This window comes from Sapajus apella, unplaced genomic scaffold (assembly GCF_009761245.1).
Source record: "Sapajus apella isolate SASKATOON/1434 unplaced genomic scaffold, GSC_monkey_1.0 scaffold35, whole genome shotgun sequence".
In the NCBI taxonomy this organism is placed as follows: domain Eukaryota; kingdom Metazoa; phylum Chordata; class Mammalia; order Primates; family Cebidae; genus Sapajus; species Sapajus apella.
This window is the reverse complement of record NW_022436975.1, coordinates 4568668-4593955: the sequence shown is the minus strand read 5'-3', so window position 1 is coordinate 4593955 and position 25288 is coordinate 4568668. Positions and strand designations below refer to the sequence as shown.

General features: G+C 40.8%; 1 protein-coding gene and 1 long non-coding RNA gene across 15 annotated transcripts in view; both read left to right on the top strand.

Annotated features, from left to right (window-relative positions):
- Positions 1 to 25288, top strand: part of LOC116563444 (suppression of tumorigenicity 18 protein) — a 309774-nt gene that overhangs the window by 205794 nt on the left and 78692 nt on the right. For 12 of the 14 annotated variants that reach the window (XM_032296070.1, XM_032296073.1, XM_032296069.1 and 9 more), the window contains 2 exons: positions 1489 to 1543; positions 3644 to 3674. In XM_032296070.1, the coding sequence (XP_032151961.1) occupies positions 1489 to 1543; positions 3644 to 3674 (86 nt within the window). The remainder of the gene's footprint in view (positions 1 to 1488; positions 1544 to 3643; positions 3675 to 25288) is intronic. The other 2 variants (XM_032296071.1, XM_032296060.1) reach the window with 1 other exon arrangement.
- LOC116563447 overlaps positions 1 to 25288 on the top strand; it is a 241191-nt gene that overhangs the window by 205794 nt on the left and 10109 nt on the right. Inside the window, exons 5-6 of the long non-coding RNA XR_004274398.1 lie at positions 1489 to 1543; positions 3644 to 3674. This is a non-coding gene — a long non-coding RNA (uncharacterized LOC116563447). The remainder of the gene's footprint in view (positions 1 to 1488; positions 1544 to 3643; positions 3675 to 25288) is intronic.

Here is a 25288-nt window from a genome sequence, read left to right as displayed (position 1 = left end):
GTCACATCTGTCATAAACTCATGTGGTTTGAAAAGAAGGAAAATCGACAGGAAAAAAAATCACCTCTGTTTCATTGTTGTTTTCTTTTATTGTGTAAAGTATTCATAACAATGCACCATTTTATTTAGACTATAGCCACTGCTGTTCAGCAAAGGCAGTGAACACTTTGTGTTTGCTAGTTTAAAAAGCAGCTCAACGATTGGTGTGGTGTTTATTGTGAAATGATGACAAAAGAGTTCTGGTGGTTTTAATAGTTTTAGCTTACGAGAGCTGTCGTTAATTTTGTCTGTAGTGTTGCAGGTGAAAAAATGCACAATGGATAAATAGTCTATATTGGTTTAACTGAACATAATATATAGTGTGTTCTGGAGTTGTTTGTCTCAATAGACTATAGTAATCAAAAGTAATGAACCTATTATGTGCAGGACCTTGGAGAGCGTCGAATGGCAGTAAAAGTGTGGCACATAAAAGGTTTATTAAAGGAAATTAAAGTCCATCATTGCCACACCTGCTCCCCTATTATAAGTCTATGGCAGGTCAGTGCCTTCAATCACAACTCAGCCTCTGAGAGCAGAAATGCAGCTCCCATTACCATTGCAGTCACACCGCATCGGAGCTAGTGTCAGGATTTAAGGATGGGAGCCACTGAGTGCACCTTCTGCCTGCCTCTGATTTTCAACAAGCAAAGCAACTTATTTATATTTAAAAATTCCTTCTGATCATGCGCAGAAGTGAATTAAACTAAGAGATGATTAGCAGATTCCAGTGAAATGGATGGGTGTATCAAGGTCAGAGTCTGCAAACAACTCTTTGCATCCCTTTGATAATTGATTTGATGCCATTTAAAATACTTAATGATGTTTTGGGGAATCTGATACTGACACATATATCACTCAAATTTCACCTTCCTTATGTATTTGAATGATTGTAACTGGTATTTATTCTGAAGTTCTGAGAGTAAACATATGTCACTATTGATAATCAAAATTTCTAATGGTATTTTCTGGGGGTATTTCAGGGATTTGTCTTAATGGTGCTTTTTTACATGGGGAATCTTGTTTTTCCATCTTACAATGAGATATGTATTAGGAAGAGTCTGGAAATGAAGAGGGACTTAGGTTTTAGCAAATCGGTCTGAAATCTTTTGGTTTGACATTTGTGGTTTTGTCTCCTTCACAGACACTGTTAATGAGACGAGCCTTTTTCTATCTTTGTAATGCCAGAAGTGTTTGAGTCACTTCAAACACTTGTGGACAAGGACGTCTGCCCTCTTGTCGCTGTTCTCTCTGGTTTCCAGCAACTGTAGATGTATTTCCAAAGCTGGTGGTGTGTGGGGGGAGTCAGCGACGTACTATAGAGCCGGGCTGTGGGTCAAGAGCATGGAAGGCTACTGTTTTTCATAATGACCTTCAGAGCTTCTAATTACACATTTTCATATTTTGGTCAATGTCAAAGGAATGACCTCAGGACTTTGTGTTCATGTTATAGATGGATGCAGAGGCTGAAGATAAAACACTGTGTACTCGCTCTAAAGGAACCGAGGGTGAGTTAGCAAGCAGGTTCTATGACACTACGCGCACCACACCATGAAATGTGAGCGTACCAGTGCTCAGGCCCTCATGTGCAGTTAGAATGATTGCAACTTTCTCGGGGCTTCTTTCTTCAAATCAAGCCAGGACACTGGCTCTTGGCATGGAAAGGCAAAATACTATGAACCAGGAGTTAAAGGACTCAGAAAAGTCCAAATGATATATCATGCTAATTTTTACAAAATGCAATCATGAGTGGATTTGAACATCACACAAGACAGCATAAAGTCCAGCCAGTGAAGGATGTTTCATGGAAACCTTCAAATTATGGAAGTGACCTTTAATGGCCAAGGGAAATACCGAATTGTTAGTTTATTGCCGAAGCAGGTTTTGATTTTTATGTTGTCTAGGCTCCCAACCTAAACTTAGTTGAAGTAAAATGATGCTGTTTGTTTTTTGACTGTCTCTGCTGGGAATTTCCAGCAGCTCTGCAAAGTGATGTTTGGAAGGTTTAACTTGCCGGTTATCCCTCTCTTTTTGTAACCAACAGATGGTAATGTAATATTGAAATATAAACAGGCCCTTGATGATCTAAACATCTGGAAAACAGGATTGACTGGCAATAATACCCCTTAAGGAAAATAACTTTTATTATAATTAGCTATATTTTTGTGACCCTTATTTCTAAGTGGAAAACTGTAGGTTCACCACAGCTTCTGAAAACACTCTGGATAGCTATTTCCCATCCTCCTCACCCCACCCCACTCAGAGTCCACCTCGCGGAGGAAGAGCCGTGGTACAGCCGTGACCTTGCAGCCCTTTGGAATTGTGTAGAGACGTACATTTGACAGCGGCTGATCTAATGGACTGCTTTCCTCCTCTGTATATGTAGTCAAGGCAATTACTTCCTGTTTGAGCAAAGTCCAGAATCCCCCAATTTTTAATAAATTCAAGGATAATTCTTTTCAGTTAAAAATGTATTCTTTTTAATAAATTCAAGGCCATCATTCACCATGGTAACCAAAATACAAACAGAATGCTGTGCACCTATGACACTTTTCTCTACCTAAACAGAAATTTTGTGCTGCATTATCTCCCACTCTTACTTTAAATTAGTTTTAAAGTAACCACGTGATATATCCTAATATTTGGAATGTAGTATTTCTAAACAATAACTTTTTTATGGAGCAAACTTCTCAATAGGATACCAGCTTAAGAAAAGCAGTCCCTCCCACTCTTTGGAATAAGCTATGCCTGACATAAATATCAGCATGCTAGAACTAGTATTTGGATTATTTGAATTTCTTATTTTGACTTCTAAAAGCACACTACTCTGTCATACTTTTAAAATGTGGGTTTTTTTTTTTTAATTTGCAATTTCTTTTGGACTTCAAATTCCTCTGGCACAGGCATGAACACCCTTAATAGAGCCAAAATGTTCTAGAAATGAAACAACCGTTTCTCGTGAGGCATGAGTAATCTTTAAAACCACCTGTTGTCTCTCAATATGCTGCTTACCCTTGTGTAGGCAGGTATTTATAAACATGAACTTCTTTAGTTCCCATCATTTTAGTCAGAAAAATCAAAGCTGCTTTTCCTGTAAGTTCTTCACTTTTAAAAGGTTGGTGATATTAACATGGTGGAAGCTCATTCTTCCCTTTCTATATGGAGGCAGTTTACGAGTAAAATCATGGGACGTATTTATTTAGTAAAGCTTTACCAGTTTTTTTGAATAGGTGTTTAATATCAATAAAAATATAATCTTGGGATTCTTTCTGAATAATATTTTGACTAAAAATAAAATGTATTTTAAAATAATCGGAGTCATCTGTGCTCCTGTGAATTTTCAATGAATCTCTAAGGACAGGTACATGGAAATCCAGTCTATGATTACCAGGCCCCAGGGTCACCCAAGGCACTAAACCCATAGTCAGTCTATTGCCGGCCGTATCCGTCTGTCCTCTCATCTCCAAAGAACCAAAACAAGAAAAGATAGATCCACCCAGTGAGAAACTTATTGGTTGTTACCTCTAGGTGAGGGAAAAGTTTCCCTTATACAGTTTTGAAAATCATCAACTGATCGAGTCTTTTTTTTTTTTCTTTTTCGTCAACAGTGCCAATGGATTCACTAATCCAGGAGCTCAGGTAAGATTTGCCAAACATTACTTTTTTTTTCTCATTAATGCTCTTTGATTATTCAAATGACTTGTACTTCTTAAGCCTCAGAATACTTGTTTTAGCAGAAGGAACTGGCTAAAGGGTTTTTTTTTTTTTCCATCCAAACGCTGTCTGTGCACCAAGAGGGCAGAGGAGAATGATGGTACTGATAAATGATGCAGAAAAACTCCATCTATGGTATTAATGACATAACAAAACAACGTTTTGCTGTGATGTGAGTGGTGGCCCACTTTTCTTCATCAAGTATGTGCTGCCTTGGTGCGCACCTCACATGCGGTTGGATTTCACACTGATGGTCAGGGAAGGGCTGAGCTGTTACCATGAACCTGATGGATGGATAACCCAGATCCTAAATTATCCACTTCTTGCATTAAATAGATGATTGCATCAGGACACTAATTTTTTTAACCTAGACATGGGAACATAATGTGACCAACAGATTTTTTGAGTGGGTCCGTGCATTTTCATCATGAATAGTGTTGCTACTGTACCTCAGGCAATATTGTGAAAAGTCCATCTTAACAGGTTTTCCAGGATTAATTCTAATTAGATTTTCTTTCAGAGTCTGTTATAAAAAAGTATATGTTTTTAAGAAGAAACACATGCAGATGACACATTTTCTGTCAGGAACAAGATGATCGCTCTGTACATTCTCTGCATGTGCTATTGACATGCTATTGACAACCTAGCAAGTCCCCAATCCATTACTTAGTCCACCTTTCCAGAAACAGCGGTGGTCTGTACCTGTTCCTCAGGGAAATGTTTGAAAAACAGAGGATGTGTAAGTGTCTAACATACTTGAACTTTGTCAGGTATGCAATTTACACAGTTCTTTCTCCAGGCAACTGGGCTGGTGATTCCACTGAAACCCGGGCCGTCACCATTGTTTCCATGTGGCTTATGATCTCTTTCATGGCCTCAGTTCATTTACATATCGAAACACCTATCTGCTAGCATTCATGCACATACTCTTCTCTGTGGAGTTTGTCAGTAGGGAACCCATGGCCCTACTTGTGTAATAAATTTTGCCTTAAGAATTTATTTTATTTATTTTTATTTATTTTTGAGACATGGTCTCAAACAGGGTCTCAGTCTGTCCTCCCAGGCTGGAGTGCAGTGGTGCGAACATGGTTCACTGCAGCCTCAAACTCCTGGGCTCAGGTGATCCTCCTGCCTCAGCATCTTAAGTAGCTGGGAGTACAGGTGTGTGCCACTACACCTGACTAATTTTTGTATTTTTAGTAGAGACAGGGTCTTGGTATGTTGCCTAGGCTGGTCTCAAACTCCTGGGCTCAAGGGTTCCTTCCACCCTGACCTCCTAAAGCTCTGGAATGAACAGGAGTGAGCCACCACACTTGGCTTAAGAATTTTAATTTTGATCAGGAGGCTGAGGCAGGAGAATTGCTTGAACCCAGGAGGTGGAGGTTGCAGTGAGCTGAGATTGCGCCACTGCACTCCAGCCTGGCACCTGGCAACAGAGCAAGACTGTCTCAAAAAAAAAAAAAAAGAATTTTAATTTTGAAAGTACTTTGTTAAGAGTAGGACACATAGTATACTCCTACGTTTGGACAGGGTTTAAGTATTGAATAACCTGGCTTATTTAAATTATTACCTTTAAAATTTGCTCTTATTTAAAATTCTTATCGTTCTGGAGTCTTTATTTATGTCCCTTGTAGAATGGTCAAGAGAAGCTTAAAATGACCCAGTGCTCCAAGTAGGGGTCATGTCAGCAGTCCCTGGAGTGGTTTCTTGGTTCTTGCTCTAGAATCAGTGTACCTGTGGACACGAGGCCACTTACTTAGTGAGGGACCACAGAGTCTTTTAAAGGAATTAAGCCATTCGGAGAGAAAAAAAGGCCTTAATTTTAGTGATGTTTCTTGAAAACAACTTTTACACAAGAGAACTGCTAAGGAACTAATGTGCGTGCATTGGCCTAAGGAGAAAAATACAATTCATAGAGAAAAAGGAAGATATTAGCAGAGAGAAGCAAATTGTGGGAAAAAATGCTTGCTGTAGCCTATGTGGAGAAATAGAAATTACTGTCTGAGCATGTCATTAGCATTGATAATTATAATAAGCTAATATTTATTGGGGTCCTATGTGCCAGACACTGTTGAGCTTTCCTTACCTCTCTGTTATCTCACTTAATCCTTCCTAAGGCCTTATAAGGCAGAAACGATGATATTTCAGTTTTCAGATGAAGAAAGTGAAAATAATTAGTGAAAACAGCCCAAGGCTACATGACTGTTAGGCACTGCAGGCTTCTGACTCAAAGGCCAGCTTCTCACCCACCAGACTCATCTTTCCCTCACACAATTCATACCCTTTAGAGTGTAAATCAAAAAGCGATTTAAGCAACCAGATTTTTCAGTCTATATTTTTAACCCATACGGTTTATCTTTCAAACAACCTAGTTTTCTTAAATTTGGACAAATAATTTATTTTAATTTAAGATAATTTTTTCTTTTTTCCCAATTTTCTGAAGATTATTTTTTCTCAGATATTTCATTTTACCTAATTTGTTATTAGAGTAACTCAGAAAGCTGATGGTAATTGCTGGGAAAATATAGAAACATCATTAATTCACCTATTTTTCTTGAATGAGACCCAGCTTATACAAATTAAAAAGTGATCATTTGAAATTTTTTAATCATTTCTGTTCAACGGAATGACCATGCTTAGACAGGCAAGGTCCCAAGTTCTTTCTTTCTTTTTTTTTTTTTTTTTGGCAGAATCTCACTCTGTGGCCCAGGTTGGAGTGCAGTGGCACAGTCTCCACTCACTGCAACCTCCACCTTCTGGGTTCAAGTGATTCTCCTGCCTCAGCCTCCCAAATAGCTGGGACTATAGGCACATGCCACCACACTAGGCTAATTTTTTGTATTTTTTGTAGAGATAGGGTTTCAGCATGTTAGCCAGGATGTTCTCGATCTCCTGACCTTGTGATCTGCCCGCCTAGGCCTCCCAAAGTGCTGGGATTACAGGCATGAGTCACAGCGCCCAGCCCCAAGTTGTTTCTTAAGTAGTTTAAATTGACCTAGACACAGGCTTTAATTATCACTCTATATGACTCTTGAGAGAAAAGTACCGATTCATATGGAAGCTTGTATTTTTAGCATCTTTTAAACTTTTGTCCATTTCCTACAATGGCTCTTCCAATTTTTTCCACTGGTTTGTTGTGATCCGGCACAACTGTGTACCTGAATTCTGAATATCTTAGGAAACGCGGCATGTTTTCCCCAGTGTAAAAGTTGTGGCTATTTTGTAGAGAACACTGGCAACTTTATTTTGGTCTTCTTTTTAGAATGCATTGGACATGTTATTGCTTCTAGGGCGATTACTTACAAAAATACTAATACAAATGAAGCTAATTTAAATATACTGTATATTGTTCTTGGCACTAATAGAATTGATACTGACATTCCCATCTTCTTATTATACTCTGTGTTAGCTACTGTCATCACCATTAAAAAAGCAATTTATAACCACAGGCCCACCTTTAATCATATTCCTTATTAGCATTTCCAGTCTTTCCTCTAACACAGCTCAGGTTACAGGTGGTGTCGAGAAGGCTCTCCTGTGTCTTTCTAAACCATGACCATTGCATTATCGCTGCTGTTTTCCTTTATTACTATTATCCTTAGTCTGAACCTCATGCTATTGCAGTTACTAATATCGGTCATTGTCTCTTGCATTGGCAAAGTGCTTTTACACAAGTCCAGCCCCCTTCCTCTAATTAGGAACATATATTCTAGTCCCCGAATTGACTTTCGTATGTGACTACGTAGAGAGATAGATGAATTCAGAGCTCTTAAGTATATTGGAGTCAAATCTCTCTTAAGTATATTGGAGTCAAATTTCACCGTCTCATTGCTGCTTACCAATTTGTCGGCTTAAGTTTGGTAATGAAAGTTTTAATTGAAGTTTCTCTCTTTATTTGATTTTACATAATTTCTTACTTAATTTCTTACGTAATTTCTTTCTTACCAAAAATCTGATCATTTGGCATTTTCCTGTAAGTTTTAAAGATGCTAAATTTTTATGAGCTCTCTAATCAATAAATTGTAGATTTATTTTATTTTATTTAGTTACTTAGCTTTTGAGACAGGGTCTCACTCTGTCACCCAGGCTGAAGTGTAGTGGTGTGACCTTGGCTCACTGCAGCCTCAGCCTCCTGGCCTCAGGCCATCCTCCAACCTCAGCCTTTGGAATAGCTGGAATTACAGGCACATGCCACCACATCCGGCTAATTTTGTTTATTTTCTGTAGAGATGAGGGTCTCATTATGTTGCTCGGACTGGCCTCCATCAAACTCTTGAGCGTAAGCCATCTTCTTGCCTTGGCCTCCCACAGTGCTGGGATTATAGGTGTGAGCCAGCATGCCTGGCCTAGTTATAGATTTAACAATAACATTTCAAGAGTATGTGAAAGTTGCTATGAATTACGGACTAGATGTCTTTCTCCTTTTTCTTTTATCTTATTTCATTCACTATAGTCTTTATATCAGTAATAAATACTTTAATATTTTGGAGTTTTTTTAGAATGAAGTTTCCTTTAGTGATCATGATTTTATTGGAACTTATTACTTAAAGATTTATGGAGGTGACAACTATGAAAAATCTGATACTGATTTCTAATAGTAAGTGTTCCATAAGTTCATCAGCCAGGTCAAAGAAAATTAATAGTTTTAATCAGGAGGTTAGATAAAAAAAGATAAAAATTCTCTTCTTTCTTTTTGTTGGTATCATTTCCAAATGTGGGGCTTAATGCATGTTTTGGAATTTAATAGCATAACTACTATATCGTGTTGGCAATATATCTTTTTAAATACTAGACCAGACCTGTACATTAGAATCCAAGAAACTGACACCTTAAAGAAAACCCTTTTAACCTATCCAGAGTGACCACCCAAGAAGCTGATGCTAAGGATTAATTTAGAAGAGGAGAAGTGACCCTCCAGGGTGTGGGGCTCAGCCACCCCGGTGTGGGCCTTGTCCGTGCCTCTGTGTGATGGAGAAGCTCCGTGTGGAACATGAGGCTGGAGGCCTCACACCAACAGGAGCATTTCAGAGATTATTTTATGTTTACTGTTCTTATTAGGGCAGGAAAGTGTCTTAAAATATATTGGGGAAGCTTTCAACAAGAATAAAAACAAAAAAGAGTGTGTAGTTGAATAAGAAAAGCCGATGAACCCTGATGCTCTGCGTGCTTATGTATTTGCACAGCCTATTCCAGCATTTAACGCTGAAGGTGTATTGAGTGAGCCTCAACAGGTGCACACTGAATGAGTTGTTGGAACAATGTGCCCAGCATCTGGTTGGAGCCACAGAGCAAGCCCACAAGGTTGTCAGGGCAAATGACATTACCTGCATTTACTCATGTGCTGAGTGCCTGGAAGTTAAGGGCTTTATGCCTGGCCTCTGACAGAGGAGCCACTGAACCAGCGGCAGGACTCAGGTCCCATCTCCGGTCCAGACCCCGCCCCTCCTGCAGCCACGCCATATTGTCTGCTGCCACTGCAGGCCGCTGCGTGCCATTTTATCATCCACACTTGGGGTGACTACTAATTCAAACTTTATCAATAAATTAATAAATCAAGCTGAAATGTATTCTAACCTTCAGACAGACCTTGCCACATCTTCATAATTCCCTGCACTGCCTGCAGTGCAGGGACCACTCATGGGGCATGGCGGCTCACACCAGTCATCCCAGCACTTTGGGAGGCTAAGGCAGGTGGATCACTTGAGGTCAGAAGTTTGAGACCAGCCTGACCAACATGGTGAAACAGTGTCTCTACTAAAAACATGAAAATTAGCTGGGGGTGGTGGCAGGCACCTGTATTCCCAGCTACTAGAGAGGCTGAAGCAGGAGAGTTGCTTGAACCCAGGAGGCGGATGTTGCAGTGAGCCGAGATCACACAACTGTGCTCCCGCAGCCTGGGTGACAGAGTGAGACTCCATCAAAAATAAAATAAAATAAAATAAAATAAAATTAACAAAATCAAAATTCAAAAAAAAATTTTTTTTTAAAAAACAGACCACTGCCATTTCCTTCTAAACTGTTTCCCAGGAGTTAACTATTTGATTTTAAGTAGATGTTAAAATATCTAGAAATGACTCAAATATACATCTATTTTATTTGTTTTTTCTTTTGAAATGCCGTCTTTCATTTCAAAAGAAAAAACAAATAAATGATGAACTGCCAAGGGCCTTGTACTTCCAAGGCTGATTTTGCAGTATGAGAGGTGTGAGTCACTTAACCTTCACCTGAGGCCTGTAATAGTCATTTACAAATGGGCTAAAAGTGGAATCCGATTCCTTCATAGTACCCTAACCACAAAGGACTAAATAGTTAGGTTTTTTCCTGTTTTTATCACATGTATGTAATTAAAAATATATATTACACAAATTACATATTACATTATACATATATATATATATAACTGCGATTATATCAACACAGTGGAATAAAGCCGTGTGTGTGTGTGTGTGTGTTTGTGTGTGTGTGTATATATATATATATATATATATATATATATATATATCTTCTCACCCTCATGCACTCCTCAGCACCTCTAATGCAAAGAAAATCATTTGACTGCCTATCTAACTTCTCTCCAGTTCTACTTGAAGGACTTTATTATACACAGTGTTTATATATATATAATATATATATAGCTGATTACAAAGGACAGAACGCTCCCCAGCTTGTCTAAGGTCTACTTTACATTTTAATATCTGTATTTGAGAGAAATACTATGGGGCTAATGAATAAATATCCATAGAGTTAAGAGACTCAGAAACAAAATAAGAACAAGAAAACATGCTTTGTTTTCTTTTCCTGTTTTTCTCTACATTCAAACATTATCACAAGGATATTGGTGGCCTCTGTCAACCAATAGATTCCAGAAGTTGAGAGTCTAAGGCACTAACACCTCTAAAAATCAAACATCTTCTAAAACTATGGCAAAATATCACCACTGCAGGCTGCCCTGCATAGTTGCTTTTGCATCGTTGGAGCTTACCTATAGAGATAATTTTTTCATCCATTTAGCTTTTCTTTTCTTGTAACATAAACCTTTTTACACAGCAGAATTTGCCACTCTTGACAGAGGGATGAATACTTCCTTTGATATTTGTTCTTGTGCACTAGCGTAGTATTGGATGTTGCAGTGAATACGCAATTCACAGCATCGGTAACAAGTCCAGAATATTATGTAATAGCATTGCTGTGGGTGAGAGATCACGTCTAGCTTGGGACTCAGAGGTGCCCCCAGAGCCTGCTAGCTCAGAAGCATGGCATCTCTTGGGGGCTCACTGGAAGTGCAGACTCCGAGGCTCCCTCTCACCTTTTAACAAGATTTATAAGAAATTAATGGGTGTTCGGAAGTCTGGGAGGCACACATCTCAGAGACCCTAGGTTAGACTTTACTAATGACCTAGAAAAGCTCTTCTCACCGTTGCTAATTTTCAGTGGTATGCAAGTTAGTAGAAAAGTCAAGAGTCTGGGTTTCTTTGGCATTTTTCTTGATCTATGAATTCTTGGGGAATGTTAATCATTGTTTGCATTTCTACCTGACGAAGAGCAGCAGAATACAGAACAAACGTCCAAATCTTGACAGTAGTGTGGCCAAAAGCACAATCCTTGGTTTTCTGTGAGTCTTTGTTTCTACCTCTTGGAAGTGTTTGAAATCAACCAGATCTTCCTTAAACATTCACTGTGTATCAGAAAAGAGAGTTTAAGGAAGGCAACTTTTAAGACGCTATTTTGTATACCTCCACAGGTGACTCTATAGCCACCTAGATTATGTTCTCAGAGTATTTAATTACATGACACACAAAATCCGAAATCTCGCCAGCCTCCATATGTCTGTCACACAGCTCCCTTGCAGCTTTGATAATTTAGGAACTAAATTCCTGAGGCTCCTTTGGACTTGCTCAGGCATTACACAGGCCATTTGCTCCTTTTGGTCCAAATTTTCTCACCCTCATGCACTCTTCAGCACTTCCAATGCAAACAAAATTATTTTGACTGCCTATCTGATTTCTCCCCAGTCCTACTTGAAGAAATGCATGAACTTTAATCATTGGGCAGAACACTTCCTTTCTTGCTATCTTTTACATAAACTGTATCTATTTGGGGTCTTATTTTAGTTACATTACATGTCTGCAAACATAATGTTTCTGACACCTTGTAATTTTTTTCCTGTGTAAAATGTGAACTGAAATAAAATGTGTCCCACAATGTTGACAAATGGACTCCCTACATCGTGTGTGCTGGCTTCCAGTGTTTCCTCACAATGGGTGAATTCTCGCAACTCTTCCGAGAACCCTTGCCTAGGATTTGACTGGCTTGTCAAATTCTACAGCATGAAGGTTGGCAGAAAGGTCAAGAGTCTGTGTAGTGGAAAGAACACTGGGTTAATAGCAGTCCTGGGTTCCAGGGCTGTTTCCCTGACTAGCTGTGTGACCTTGGTAAAGTGTTCAAAGGTCGAGCCTTGCTGCCTTCTTGACGAATGAAACTTCATGTAGCACTTTGAGTCCTGGTGTCAGGGCTCCCCCTGCCCCCTCCATCTGAAAACATATCTTTTACAAAAGTTTTATCTTATATAACTCTGCCTTTTTAATATATTGCCTCCTTTTTGAAGGCAAAGAATCTATTTTATCTACCAGTGGAGGGCTCGTACATGACGTTACTTGAGAAATACTTTATTTCATATTATCAACCCATGTATGTGTTTAACCTCTTGCTGTATTCAGCTGTATCTTGAGTTCACCTTTATCTTTGATACTCTCCTTTGTTACCTTCTCACATGGGTTTTTTACTTGCATAATTTTTCTTCTCATTTAGTTCTTCTCCCTGTAGGAGAAAGTCCCTTTTACCTAAGCCCCCCGCCCACCAACAAATTTTGTTTTTTCAGTGTCATCACCATCCAACTTTCTGAGGAAATCCTGCACCTAAAGCTACTTCTGATTTTTCACGTTGTAAAATGCTCTTTCCATCTCCACTCTGCTCTAGGCCATGCCTGGCATAATCCTCCTCTTTGTCTTTCGACATATGCAATTTGTACTCATTCTTTCAGCTCAGGGCTGACACCATCTTTTCCGTAAGGTGTCTCCATGACCTCCCAGACTAAGACTTTTTCCCATTGTGCTCCCCAAGCACTTCTTTACTTGTCAGTTTCAAAAACACTTACTACTTTGAATTGTAGCTATTTTGTTATTCAGTCATCCATCTGTCCACCCATTCAGAAGAAGAAAGCAGATTCTCTGCCTTCGGCTTTACAGTTTCTTTGGGGAGACACTAAAAAAGGAACAAGCTATATTTAAAAAAAAAACTTTATCATATATAATCTTGCCTTTTTAATATACTGCCTACTCTTTGAAGACAAAGAATCTATTTTATTTACCAGTGTAGGCCTCGTACATGATGTTACTTGGGAAATATTTGATTTTACATTATCTACCCCTGTTCGTTTTGAGAATGAATAATGTAGCTTGTAATTCATGATAAAGGCATTTCTATTTAACATGTTGATTCTCCACAACTGTCTTTCAAGTGCCTGCAACCTCTTTCCTTCCAAATTCTTAAGTTCTTTTTCTAATGCTGCCCCTTTACTTTTATTTTTAAGAAAATTTTATTTTATTGTGATAAGAACACCTGAGCCCTACCCTCGTAACAACCTATTTCTGCCCCTTTCAAACCAAGACTGTTTAGCCAACAGTTTCCATTGGCCCCTCAGCTACAAATCCGCCTATTCTATGTTCAATCGTTTCTAATTCATTTTTCTACAATCAATAAGGGTCTTCCTTTATAAGTATATTTTATCAAATTATCAGACACACAAGGGAGATGCTCTTAATTCTGCCGATGTCTGTCTTGGTCTCATTTGGCCATTTTCAGTTGGGGAGAGAAAACAAAACCGGAATTAAGGCACACAACGCCCTTCCCTGAGCTACTTGCAGGAAGAGGTCAGCCCAGGGAGTCTGAGGATGGGCGTGGTCTCAGGGTGCAGGGCCAGAAAGCAAAGTGACTGCCAGGACCCAGGAACACTTAGATGAAATTGAAAGCTGGGCAGCCAGGCACGGAAGGTGTTATGGAAGGTGTAGATTAGGATGAAGAATCTCTTGAACAGCAGTTTTCTTTAAGGATCCTCACTGTGGCTCTCTGCCTGAGGCACAGGAACCACTCCCTTCCATGGGGGAGGCGCACCTGGGGATTGTTCTCAAAGCTGGGATGGGAAATGTTCTTCTAGGGACTCTTGCAAAATCAGGGCAGGGGAGTGAAACCTGCCTAGGGAATGTTGGAATATGCCCCGGGGGCATTCTCTTTGCCTTTGCCACCATGTAGCCGCACAGGGCAAATTCTGTTCTTCCCGGTTGCCCCTGTGAGAATAGAGCGATGTAGACTCCTAGACTTCTTGAAGTGTTCAAGGTAATTGCTCCTCAGTCCCTGTGGGCCATCCTCCTGGTCTATGGAAGCTGACACAGAGCCTACAGTCTGTCCTGTAGGATCAGCAAGCTCCGTGTTCTTGAAGGAAGAGCTGGAAGGCTCACACATCCCTGGCCACTGTCAGAGAAACATAGCTTCCCAGTACTGCACCTCCCTGGTTTCTGCCACCTCTCAGACTCAGTTATCTTTGCTGGTTCCTCAACACCCTAATCTCTGACACTGGATTCCCCAGGATTCTCGTTGGATCCCTTTGCATCCTTAATCCTCTTGGCAGTGATCTTTTGATGACTTTGTTGGAGTTTTCAGTACATTTGCGTGTCCGTAATTTTACATGCCCAGGTCTCCTCTCTTCCTTGAATTTCAGACTCATATAACCAACTGTGTAGACAGCATCTCCAGATGGATCCCTTATGAGTATTCAAAATAAAAAATCATCTTCTTCTATAAATTGTTACACCCACCGCCTTCCCATGTCAGTAAATGGGCAAGTTCAAAAGTCCTGGAGGCATCCTTGACTCTTCTCTTCAGACTCTATCCAACCTGTCCAAACATCCTGCTGGCTCTGACTTCAGAACAAATCTACAATCTGTGCTTCTCACCACCTCTGCTGCTATCGCCAGGCCCCTAAGCCATCTCCGCTCACCTGAATTACTGTCAGCACCTTCTCACAGGCTTCCCTGTCTGTTCTTCCTCATGTAAAATTCATTCCACGAGACCGTTGGAAGCCCTTCAGTGAGTTTCCCCTTTCCCAAAGGAGAAGACCACACATCTTTACTCTGGCCTGGTCTCCCTGCCCTGTTCATTGCCCCCTGCCCACCTAGAATCCTTGCTGGGGCCCCAAACCTGCCGAAGCCTCAGGCCTTGGCATGCTGTTCCCACTGTCTGTAACGTTGTTCCCTGCACAGCTGCGAGTCTCACATGCTCACTTGCACCAGGCCTTTACTCAATGTCTCCTTCTCAGCAAGGCCTTCCTTGACCTTAGCCTTTACAATTACAAGCCCCTATTCCAGCTTTCTTTATTATTCTCCTTCTGTTTTATTTTTTATGAAAAAAAAAAAAAAAGTCACCTTTTGACACACAATCCAACTACTTATTTACTTTATTCCTAATCTGTCTTTCTTCATAAGTTTTGTGAGAGCAGGAATCTCTTTATCCCATTGATAATAGCCACAACATCTAGAATAGCGCCTGCCACATTATAGGAGCTAATGAAAAAAAAATCCGAATGAATGTGTTCTGAGTACCATAGAAGGCACTGCAATGAGACACAGGAATTTTTGAAAGCTAACAGCCTACAAGTCATGAAAACACATTGCAGTAATTCCTATGAAACAGATTTACATCAGGGACCACAGTGGAATGAGCAGCACCTTCTGGCTGGGGGTCTGACCTGAGTTTGAAGGAAGAGAACTTGCCCAGGGAACTTCTGCTGTCACCGACCAGGCACTCCATACAAATGAGCTAAGCAAGAGTGCATGGCAAACTCTTCCGGAAGCCTGGTTCTTGGCTTGCTATTGGTTTAGGTGGCCAGGGGTCAAAGGAGCAAGCATATATAGGAATAAAGATTGCTCCTTGAGTACATATGAAGCACAATTCCCTGCATTACTTTGAACTGACTTCTACTGGTCTATGTTTAACCAGGTATCCCCATATTTTAAAAGCGACAGAAAATCATATATCAAAAGAAAGCTTATAATTCATGATCCAAATGTCTTCAATTTTTATAATTTTGTGCCTTTATGAATAAACCTTTGATGTTCTGTTTATTTCTATATTTATAACAGATGCAGGGCAATTTTCTTGGCAACACAGCAGACCAAGGCTGCAGACAGATTTTTTCATCCCACAATCCCTGTGTACCAAGGGAACAGCCCTATAAGTAATGATTTACATTTTCGGGATAGCTTCCAGAAGTCCAGCCAGTCAACATGAGGGCCAAATGGTAAACTGAGTGTCCTGAGCCCTCCCACGCCCTGAAGTGAGGCATGTGTCTCAGAAACTGTGCAGACACCTTTAAATGCCTTGTCTTGCTTGATCTTTAGTACCAGGAGGTGGGTGCTACTGTCCACCTTGTCTAGATGAACAGACCTTGGCTCAGAATTGTGTTATAGGTGGCTTTGGCATTCTTCAGAAAGAGATGATAATCTGAATGAGAATATGAAATGTTAAAAAAAAAAAGGTTATGTGATGGAATCTTAAATTAGGATGTAAGCACTGGCAAAACGGCCACTTCCACCTCCACTGGTGAATCTGAAACATCAGGGAACCCCTGCGTACCAATGAGGTCATGGCAGAAATAGTGTTGGGGCTAGTCGTATCTGACTTCCAGGTGCCCACAGCTCCTCAGTGGGGCCGGAAGGAGGTGGGCCTGGGGAAGTGTCATTCATCAGTAGCTCTGTTGTTGCATGTGGAGGAAGGCGCAGGTACATGTGGGAGGGGTTAGAGCTGCAGGAAGTGATATGTGGGGCTAGCAGGCTTCATTTTCAGCTGAGTGCCTCTTTATCAGGTTATTTCTCTTTCAAGTTATTTGTGATTCAATAGGATACTTGGCTACTGAAACATTTCACAGATTTGTGTGTGTACATATATATACATATACACACTCACACATAGAGATATTACACATACATTTATATACACATAATTATAATAATATATCAAAGTAGGTGATTCCTGCTAACTCAGTAGGCACATGACTACTGTAACACATGGGCCTCCTTTTAAATATTACTCCAGTATGTTAGTGAGTTCTGTTCAGTGATTCATGCAATGTTCCAGTGAAGTGGAGATCGATACACTGAAGCATTTAAAATATTGAAAAATTCGTATTCATATTTAGTAAAGACCTGTGTGTATCTGTAGGTTTCTAGCTTTTTTGTGTGCAGAAAGCTAAAAAAGGAGCCAAGATTTATGGGCCAAACCTCTGTATTCAGGTAAATGTCAGGAAGTGAAATTGACATATACGGTAGTAGTTAGAAAACAGCCACGTGGTCTTTAAAACGCCTTTTGTCTTAGCAACTTAAAAAGCCAGAAAATTACTTCATTGCTCATATTACTGAAGAAGTTCTGTCTGTGTGTGTGTGTTTGTGCTTGTTTTATTTTGCTGTGTTTTCCCTCTGTGGGTCTCTAGTTTCTATTCTTGTGTCAGCCCTGTAGGCTGTCTTTCTGTGGGTTGTGTGTCTGCATTTCTGCTAGCCTTTGACTATGTAACTGTGGCACATGCACACTTAGTTCCCTTCCTTCTTTCTGGCCTCCCTGCCCTTATTCCCTCAGTTTCCTTCCATCTTACCCACTCTTTCACACTTTTTTTTTTTTTTTTTTTTTTTGGGCCGGAGTTTCGCTCTTGTTACCCAGGCTGGAGTGCAATGGCGCGATCTCGGCTCACCGCAACCTCCGCCTCCTGGGTTCAGGCAATTCTCCTGCCTCAGCCTCCTGAGTCGCTGGGATTACAGGCACGCGCCACCATGCCCAGCTAATTTTTTGTATTTTTAGTAGAGACGGGGTTTCACCGTGTTGACCAGGATGGTCTCGATCTCTTGACCTCGTGATCCACCCGCCTCGGCCTCCCAAAGTGCTGGGATTACAGGCTTGAGCCACCGCGCCCGGCCTTCTTTCACACTTTTTATCTTTCCTTCTTCAGAGTTCCACTCTAAATGTTCATGCTAGAGAACAGAAGGACATCTGTACTTTATTCATTACCGTACTAATTAGACCTTTATGTTTCCTGGTCTTCGCTTAAAGCCCTCCTAAATTAACTCAATTTTACATATGTAGCCCTGGTTTGAGTGCTTCTGGGGGTGACTGACCCAGAGTAACAAAGAAGCTCCAAACCCCATCATCAGCTAATGATGTTTACTTTGTGAATAAATGAGATCGTTTTCATTAGTAAGGCTGTGCCTGCATCACAAACAGAAATAGGAACTCAGTATTTGATGGATGTGGACATGATGTGTTACAGAGATAATTTTTTTAGGTTGTCCACAATAACCTCCCCCACACACCCTTACTTGTCTGTATAATTAACATGACTTGAGTTTAGGTACATGAATAAAACATTAATTGCCTTTGTTATTTTTATTCAAGAGTAACTTTGCAGCAGACATTTTTCTAAGTATTTTACAATCACAGTCACTTACTATGTTCCAATGTCCCCATTCAAAATTGAGAGCCGAAATAGAATTTTGAAATGGATTTTGCTAGGACCTGGCTCCTGGTTCTGCATTCTGTTCAACGACCTCCATTTAAAGGTAAAATTCTTATTTTGTTCATAAAATAACTGAATTTACTTTGAACTCTAACTTTTATGACAAAGTTAACTGTTTTTCCTTTTCTTGGAAGCATGCATACAAGGGTTCCATTTCTTCTCAAACTGCAAGAAGTGTTTACACAGTGCCTACAAGATGCATAGCAAATAGCCCTGACCTCCAGGAGGTCCTGCTATGCATGAGTGGCAGTCAGCTCCCTTCTCCTTGAGGGTTAATTCCAAGACCCCAATGGCTGCCTGAAACCTCAGGTAGTACCAAATCCTATATACACTATGCTTTTTCCTGTGCATACATACCTGTGATAAAGTTTAATTTATAACTTAGGCATAGAAAGACATTAACAACATAATTACCAATAAAATAAAACAGTTATAAAAACATGCTGCAATAAAAGTGATGTGAATGAGGTCTCTCTCTCAAAATACCTTGTTGTGCTATACTCATCTATTTCCAGACTTCAGTTGAGTACAGTCAACTGAAATCATGGAAAATGAAAGCATGGACAAGGCGGGGACTATTGTATGAAGTCAGGGAGAAGAGACTCGGGACATCAGTCTTCACAGGACAAAGGCAGGCATTCGCCAAATCAAAAAAGGTGATGTGGATTACTTGGTGGGGTGAATGACGCTTCTGCATCATTCATGGGATGATTTGAAAAGAATATAAAGATACCTGCATTTAGGTTTCTTTTTCTTTTAAGGCTAAGGTTTGGGGCTTACCAAACTTTTTCCCAGGGAAAACGTGAGCCAGCATGGTGGGTTCCTCCACTGACCTAGGAGCATCCTTATAGACACAGCCCAGGCTGGTGGGAGGAACGAAGGGAGAGGCAAGGGCACCTCCCAGCCCTACCCTCTGACCCCAAACCTCTACTTCTGTGCTTCAGCAGTGCCCAAGTCATTTTTTTGTTTTTAATTAAACATTTTTTTGCAAGCATATTCTGTTAATAAAATTTCTGATTGGTAACGTGATTGCTATTTCAAATTCGATGGAAAACTAAAGGAGAGAACATTTTATTTTCTTCTAAAACTAGATATTTGTGAATATAAAAAAGTGGAATGTATGTGGTCTGATCACATGCTAAGATGATATATACAAATAACGTACAGTATTTTTATCCTCCATGATTGTGGCATTTCACAGCTGTTTTTGCTTTACTTTATTTTTTGGTTAGGGATACAAACTTCAAGCAAAAGAAGAGAATTTAGATTATTCACCAAGTTAGTTAAGGTAAAGTTGAGGCACTTTGAATTCAATTCTATAAAGTCATTCAGCTGGAATATGATCACCTTAGATGATTAAGGTGCTCCTGTTACTCAACCATATTCAATATTTTTTAGCAGATACAATCTATAATAAAATCCAGTACTTATCCAAGATTAACTAAGATGCTGCAATAATCTTCTTTAAATGTTTTTTTAAGATTATTTTAAATATTCCTTCCTCAAATATAGTGATGATTTCGGTAAGGCAAATATTCATAAACGATGTGAATTTTATTTTTATTTTTATGATCAAAATAAGATAATTTATGTTTAATTTTTGCTGATACTTTACATTTTATAATGCTGTTTGACAAAATAAATATAAAACCACATATATTTTTTATTACATTATATACTCAAAAGAAAGTAATTTGAAGTATTACTCAAATTAAAAACTGTGGGCTTTAATGAAGCCAAATATACTAGCAAAGAAAAATAGGAATAACTCTCTCATTGCATGTGAATTCTTTCTGAATTCTTTCAGTATCTCGATTGTAAAATCCACATAATGTTCATCTCTTAGTATCTTCAATTTTCTAATATTATCTTATAATATTCAACTGCTATTCTTTCGGGTACATCCCTATGACCCATCATAGTATGTTTTTGAAGAAGCCAGATCCTGTCTCTATATTTATAACTAATCCATGGCTGTACAGTAGCTGAACTGCTCAGTTAATCTCTAGGCACTTAAAAGGGGTTTGGGAGTGCTCAAATGATTTAAGTAAGACACAGCGTCTTTGGCCAGGTGCGGTGGCTCATGCCTGTAATCCCAGCACTTTGGGAGGCCAAGGCGGGCGGATCACGAGGTCAAGAGATCGAGACCATCTTGGCCATGATGAAACCCCATCTCTACTAAAAATACAAAAATTAGCTGTGCATGGTGGCATGTGCCTGTAGTCCCAGCTACTTGGGAGGCTGAGGCAGGAGAATCGCTTGAACCCAGGAGGCTGAGGTTGCAGTGATGCAGTGAGCCGAGATTGCGCCACTGCACTCCAGCCTGGTGACAGAGCAAGACTCCGTCTCAAAAAAAAAAAAAAAAAGAAAAAAAGAAAATAAAAGAAAAGAGACACATCGTCTTTGAGTATAAATTGAAAGACATTTATATAGATTAAATGGTATTTCAAATTTTGGTGTATCATTTTGTGTTTTAGCCAATCATCAAACAGTTGTTTCCTTAAAAACTTTGGCCCACGTGAGGATTAAATTATCTTTAAAACCATATGATTATTCATGATCTTGAAGAGCGGAGTTTGGAACTGATCAGTTCATGATGTTGGGGTCATTCAGGCAATCTTTGTGTGGACTAGTTAGGGTTACATGGCTCACCGGCTTCTGCTGACTTACTTCCTGTTTCTTCTTTGGCTGTCTTGCAAAAACGCATCCTGTGCAGTGGGGGGAAATTTCCTGTTACTCCTCTTACTGTTATTAATTGTGTCTTTTAATGGCTTGGTTATTTTATGAAAAAAAATGTGTGGTAGATGATATACAATTAATTTATCATTCATAAAACTTTATGGACACACTGTAGCTCTGTAAACATGAGTGTGGTCACAAAGTTTCTAAGACATAGCTGAGAGAGTCGGCTCATGAAGTTCAGGGATTATCCTTGCAGAATGAGGAATAGCTCCACAGTCCTTGCTGGGTAAAAGTGAATTTGTCATTTACAGTGGCCCATTAATTCTCTTAGGAATCACAAGGCCTATTTCAGATGAAGGCACAAGACTGGAACTTTTCGCCACGATTCTGTCTCCTGATTTCCTAAAACTGCAATCCAGTTGGCCATGTGCAGATTGTTTGCATATCCTGCAGCCCAGCCTGCCAGGGAGCAGTACCTGTCAGATGTGAGGGAAGCGGGTCTGAGTGGGGAGACGTTGCATTGCAGTGCAAGCGCAGTGGAAGCCTTAGCCAGCTCTGCCGAGAGTCCTGGTGCTAGGCTGTGCTTCAGAGTCAGTCCTGCCTTGAGGCTGGGTGAATATGGGCTCTCCCAGGGAGGTATGGCTTTGGGTTAAATGGCTCTTTGGTTGAGGGCAGTTTTCAGAAGTGAATTCAGCTAAGGCCCATCGGCTCCCCACACTTTCAGCTGGTCGGAAAGTGGCGTACCTGAGTCCTGAGGAGGCGGGGAGTGCACGCCGCGGTATCCACTCACATCTGCACCTTTCCAGCTTGAATCCTCTTATATTTGCTTTGTATATTAAGGTCATTATCCACCTGTACTTCTCCCCAGTCCCTTCATCCTTGCCAAGTTCCTCTGCGGATCTAGACACTTTACTTGTTTGCATGACTCAAATCCTCTGAAGGTCACCATGACCTTTAGATTCTCTGGCTGCTAACCTGTTGATTCGCTGACAAGTTTGGGCCAGAAACAGTAAAGAGATACCCCAGTGGGTCGCTTGGGTTCTATATATATATCCTGTTCCAATATGTCATAAGCCCCCAGCCCTACAACTTCCAGTGACCAGGGCTAGTGACTCCTGCCAGGACGGCAACTATCTTCCTTTCCTGCTGTCTCTCAGCACAAGAACCCAAGTGACTGAGAAACGGGTCTGAGCTCAAAGTTGAATAGGACTCTTACCATGTACCCTAGTGGAAACATTCTTCCCTTGGGAACCAAGATCCTCAGACCCACAGGACCTAGATTTGGGGTAATAAATGTACAAATGCATTAAGTAGGTCACTGGGAATTGTGGTAAACCAGTCTCCTCCTAACTGTACCTTTTTTGTTCTTGGATCCTTGTATTCAAACTGCTGAAGACATAGCATTCTCTAATGATTTTTTTATTGGGCATGATACCTCCCAGGAAGACACTCACCGTGGCAGGTGTCACCTCCAAGCTGGCCTCTCAGCTGTGCCTCCATGAGGCCATTTCACTGCTCCATCAGGCTAGCAATCTCTGGGCTGCGTGGTGTGATAGAATCAGTGAATCTTGTGATTATAGTCCCACAGTTATTTTCCTAAGTGGGTTCCTTGGTCCGGGGAGATGCATGGGGATTTCCTGTTGGCAGAGCAGACACTCTGCATGGTGTCTGGTAGACAGTGGTCCTGGCTGAGGCTCTGAAGGCAGAGAAGGCAAATTCATGCCCAGAATTCGTGTCAGCTCCAGTCAAGTTCAGTTACTGCCCCTTCTACAGCGGAAGGGTCTGGTGGTTGGTTGGTTTCTTCCAGGAATGCAGAAATGGGGCCATGTTGGGAGGATTCATTGTCAGCATTGATTTCTTTTGGAAGTAGATCGGACATTAGGCTATGGGCATAGCTAAATCAGTCTTAGTGAGAGCCTGTGCTGCTGGGCCTGTTCAATGCCCGCCACCAATGCTACTCCATCAGTGACCCTACTGGGCCAGCCCTGGAAAGGTTGAAAACAGACTAGACAGCTCTACCTGGCCAGGTCGTTCTGCCTGTAGGTGGATTCATGCCTCCTCTGGAAATGCTCTTCAGTGACTGCTCTCACGCAAGATTAAGACCTTCCCATTTCACCCCAAGTCTCCCAAGTTCACCCACATGCCTCTTCCTCAGACCTCCTTTTCCCTGATATTCCAGTTAAACCCTTCATCTCCTTGTCCCTACCTAACCAGTTAAGCTCTTCACTTTGTCCATGGGCCCATATATTTTCTTACCTTAGCCACTTTTCTCTCCACACAGAGTGGAGAACCAGCCGCGCCTGTGCCTGGCCCTATAACTCTGCCTGTTGGGAAGATTTCTTCTCTCTGCTCCTTTCAGACTCACCCTTAAGTTGTGACCTGCCCACCATCTTCAGACTGCGCTCAGATGCTGAGATGACCCATGAACGAACTAACTCCTCCTTCTCTTTCCTTCATAGCGGGTATTCCAAAGCCTGCGCATGCCCTGCATGCGGTAATTGAGGGTGAGGTGCTCCCGCCACTGTGGTGGATGTCGTGGGTCTGAGCTGCCTGCTTGTGGAGGTTGCATGCTCCCACTAGACTTGCTTCAGCTGAATCTTAGACCTTCCTTTTCATGATGGACTGTTTCTGGGCCTGCTTGACATTATGACTCGATGGCTCTAACAGGATCCCGTTCACGATGGTCGGCTCTGACATCATGGTCAAGGACTTTGTCTCTACTGGGGTTGTTTTCATAGTAGTGCATATGACATACCTTGCTCCAGTCCCCTGTAGGTCTGCATTGTGATTTGCCTCTTAGACCATGAATTCCATCGGCATCTTTTCCGACCACAGTACCCCTAATCAAACCATTGGCTTTACCCAGCTGTATGGTCCAAGCAACAGGGCTTCCCACACTGCAGCCTGGACTTGCTGTGCACAAAGCGGCCTTGTCTCTGAATGTGTGATTCAGAGCGGTAGTCCCTAGTGTGGAATATGCTATCCCCAGAAACTTAAACAGCCAATATGGCACTATGTTTCCTTCCCAGTGGTGGGAAGCGTGAGATGTAATAATTGGTCCTTTGTTACAAGTGGGCACATGCCAGAATGTCCCAGACCACTGAGCTCCTAAGCACTTCAGTGATAACAGTGTGCCCTGAATCTTTGCTCGACTTAATCTTCCATCTCTCAAACACAGATGTCTTCTCAAAGTCTCCAAAATACTTGCCACTTCTTGCTTCCCTGTTCTCATTAGCATGGTATCATCAACAAAATTTGCTAAGGGGATGGTGTCTGGGTTATCCAGCTTATCCGGGTCCCTTCAGACTATATCCTGACAAGGGACAGCAGTTAGCAAGGCCTTCAGCAAGATCACAGCTCTGTACTCTTCTCATCATCAGATGCTAACAACTCTTGGTTCTGCTTCCTGACAGAGATGGAAAAGAACACACTTACCATGTCAGGGGCTGCAAAACATGCATTTGCGTCTATGTTAATCCACTAAAGCAAAGATCTCATATTTTGGCATAACAGCTGCAGTTGGAATCAGCACTTGTTTAACTTGACAGCAGTCCACTGTCAGCCTCCAGAAACAGTCTTATAGGGTACACACTGGTTAATTAAATGGAAAAAAAAAGATAAAGACCATCAGCCATGCATCCTATAAGTTTTAAGGATGGTACAGCTTGAATCTCTCTTATCTGAAATGCTTGGGACATAGAAGTGTATTTGATTTTGGATTTTTCAGAATGTGTAATATTTGCATATATATGAGATATCTTGGGGTTGGGACCCAAGTCTGCACAGGAAATTTATTTATGTTTTATCTACATGTTTTACACATGGGCTGAAGTTAATTTCATGCAATATTTTAAAAAAATTGTGTGCTTGAAACAAAGTTTTGACTGTGTGTTTTGCCTGAATCTGTCACATGAGGTGAGGTGTGGAATTTTCCATGTGTGGCATCATGTCAATGCCCCCAAAATTCAAATTTTGGAGCATTTTGGATCACTAGATTTGAGATACTCAACCTGTACTAATGTTTGCCATTCCATCCAGAATATAATGTTGAAATCTACTCTCTGGTAACAGGATGAGAGAAGTTTTAGAGGATTTCATTTGTGGATTTCACTTTATTAGCTCTTAAACAACCAGCCAAGAAACCAATATGTATCTGCACCAGTTATACATGCAGAGACCAGTGGTACACCCATGAGAAAGATCTGTGGAGCCAGGAAACCCAGTGGGACAGGGCTCCATTTGT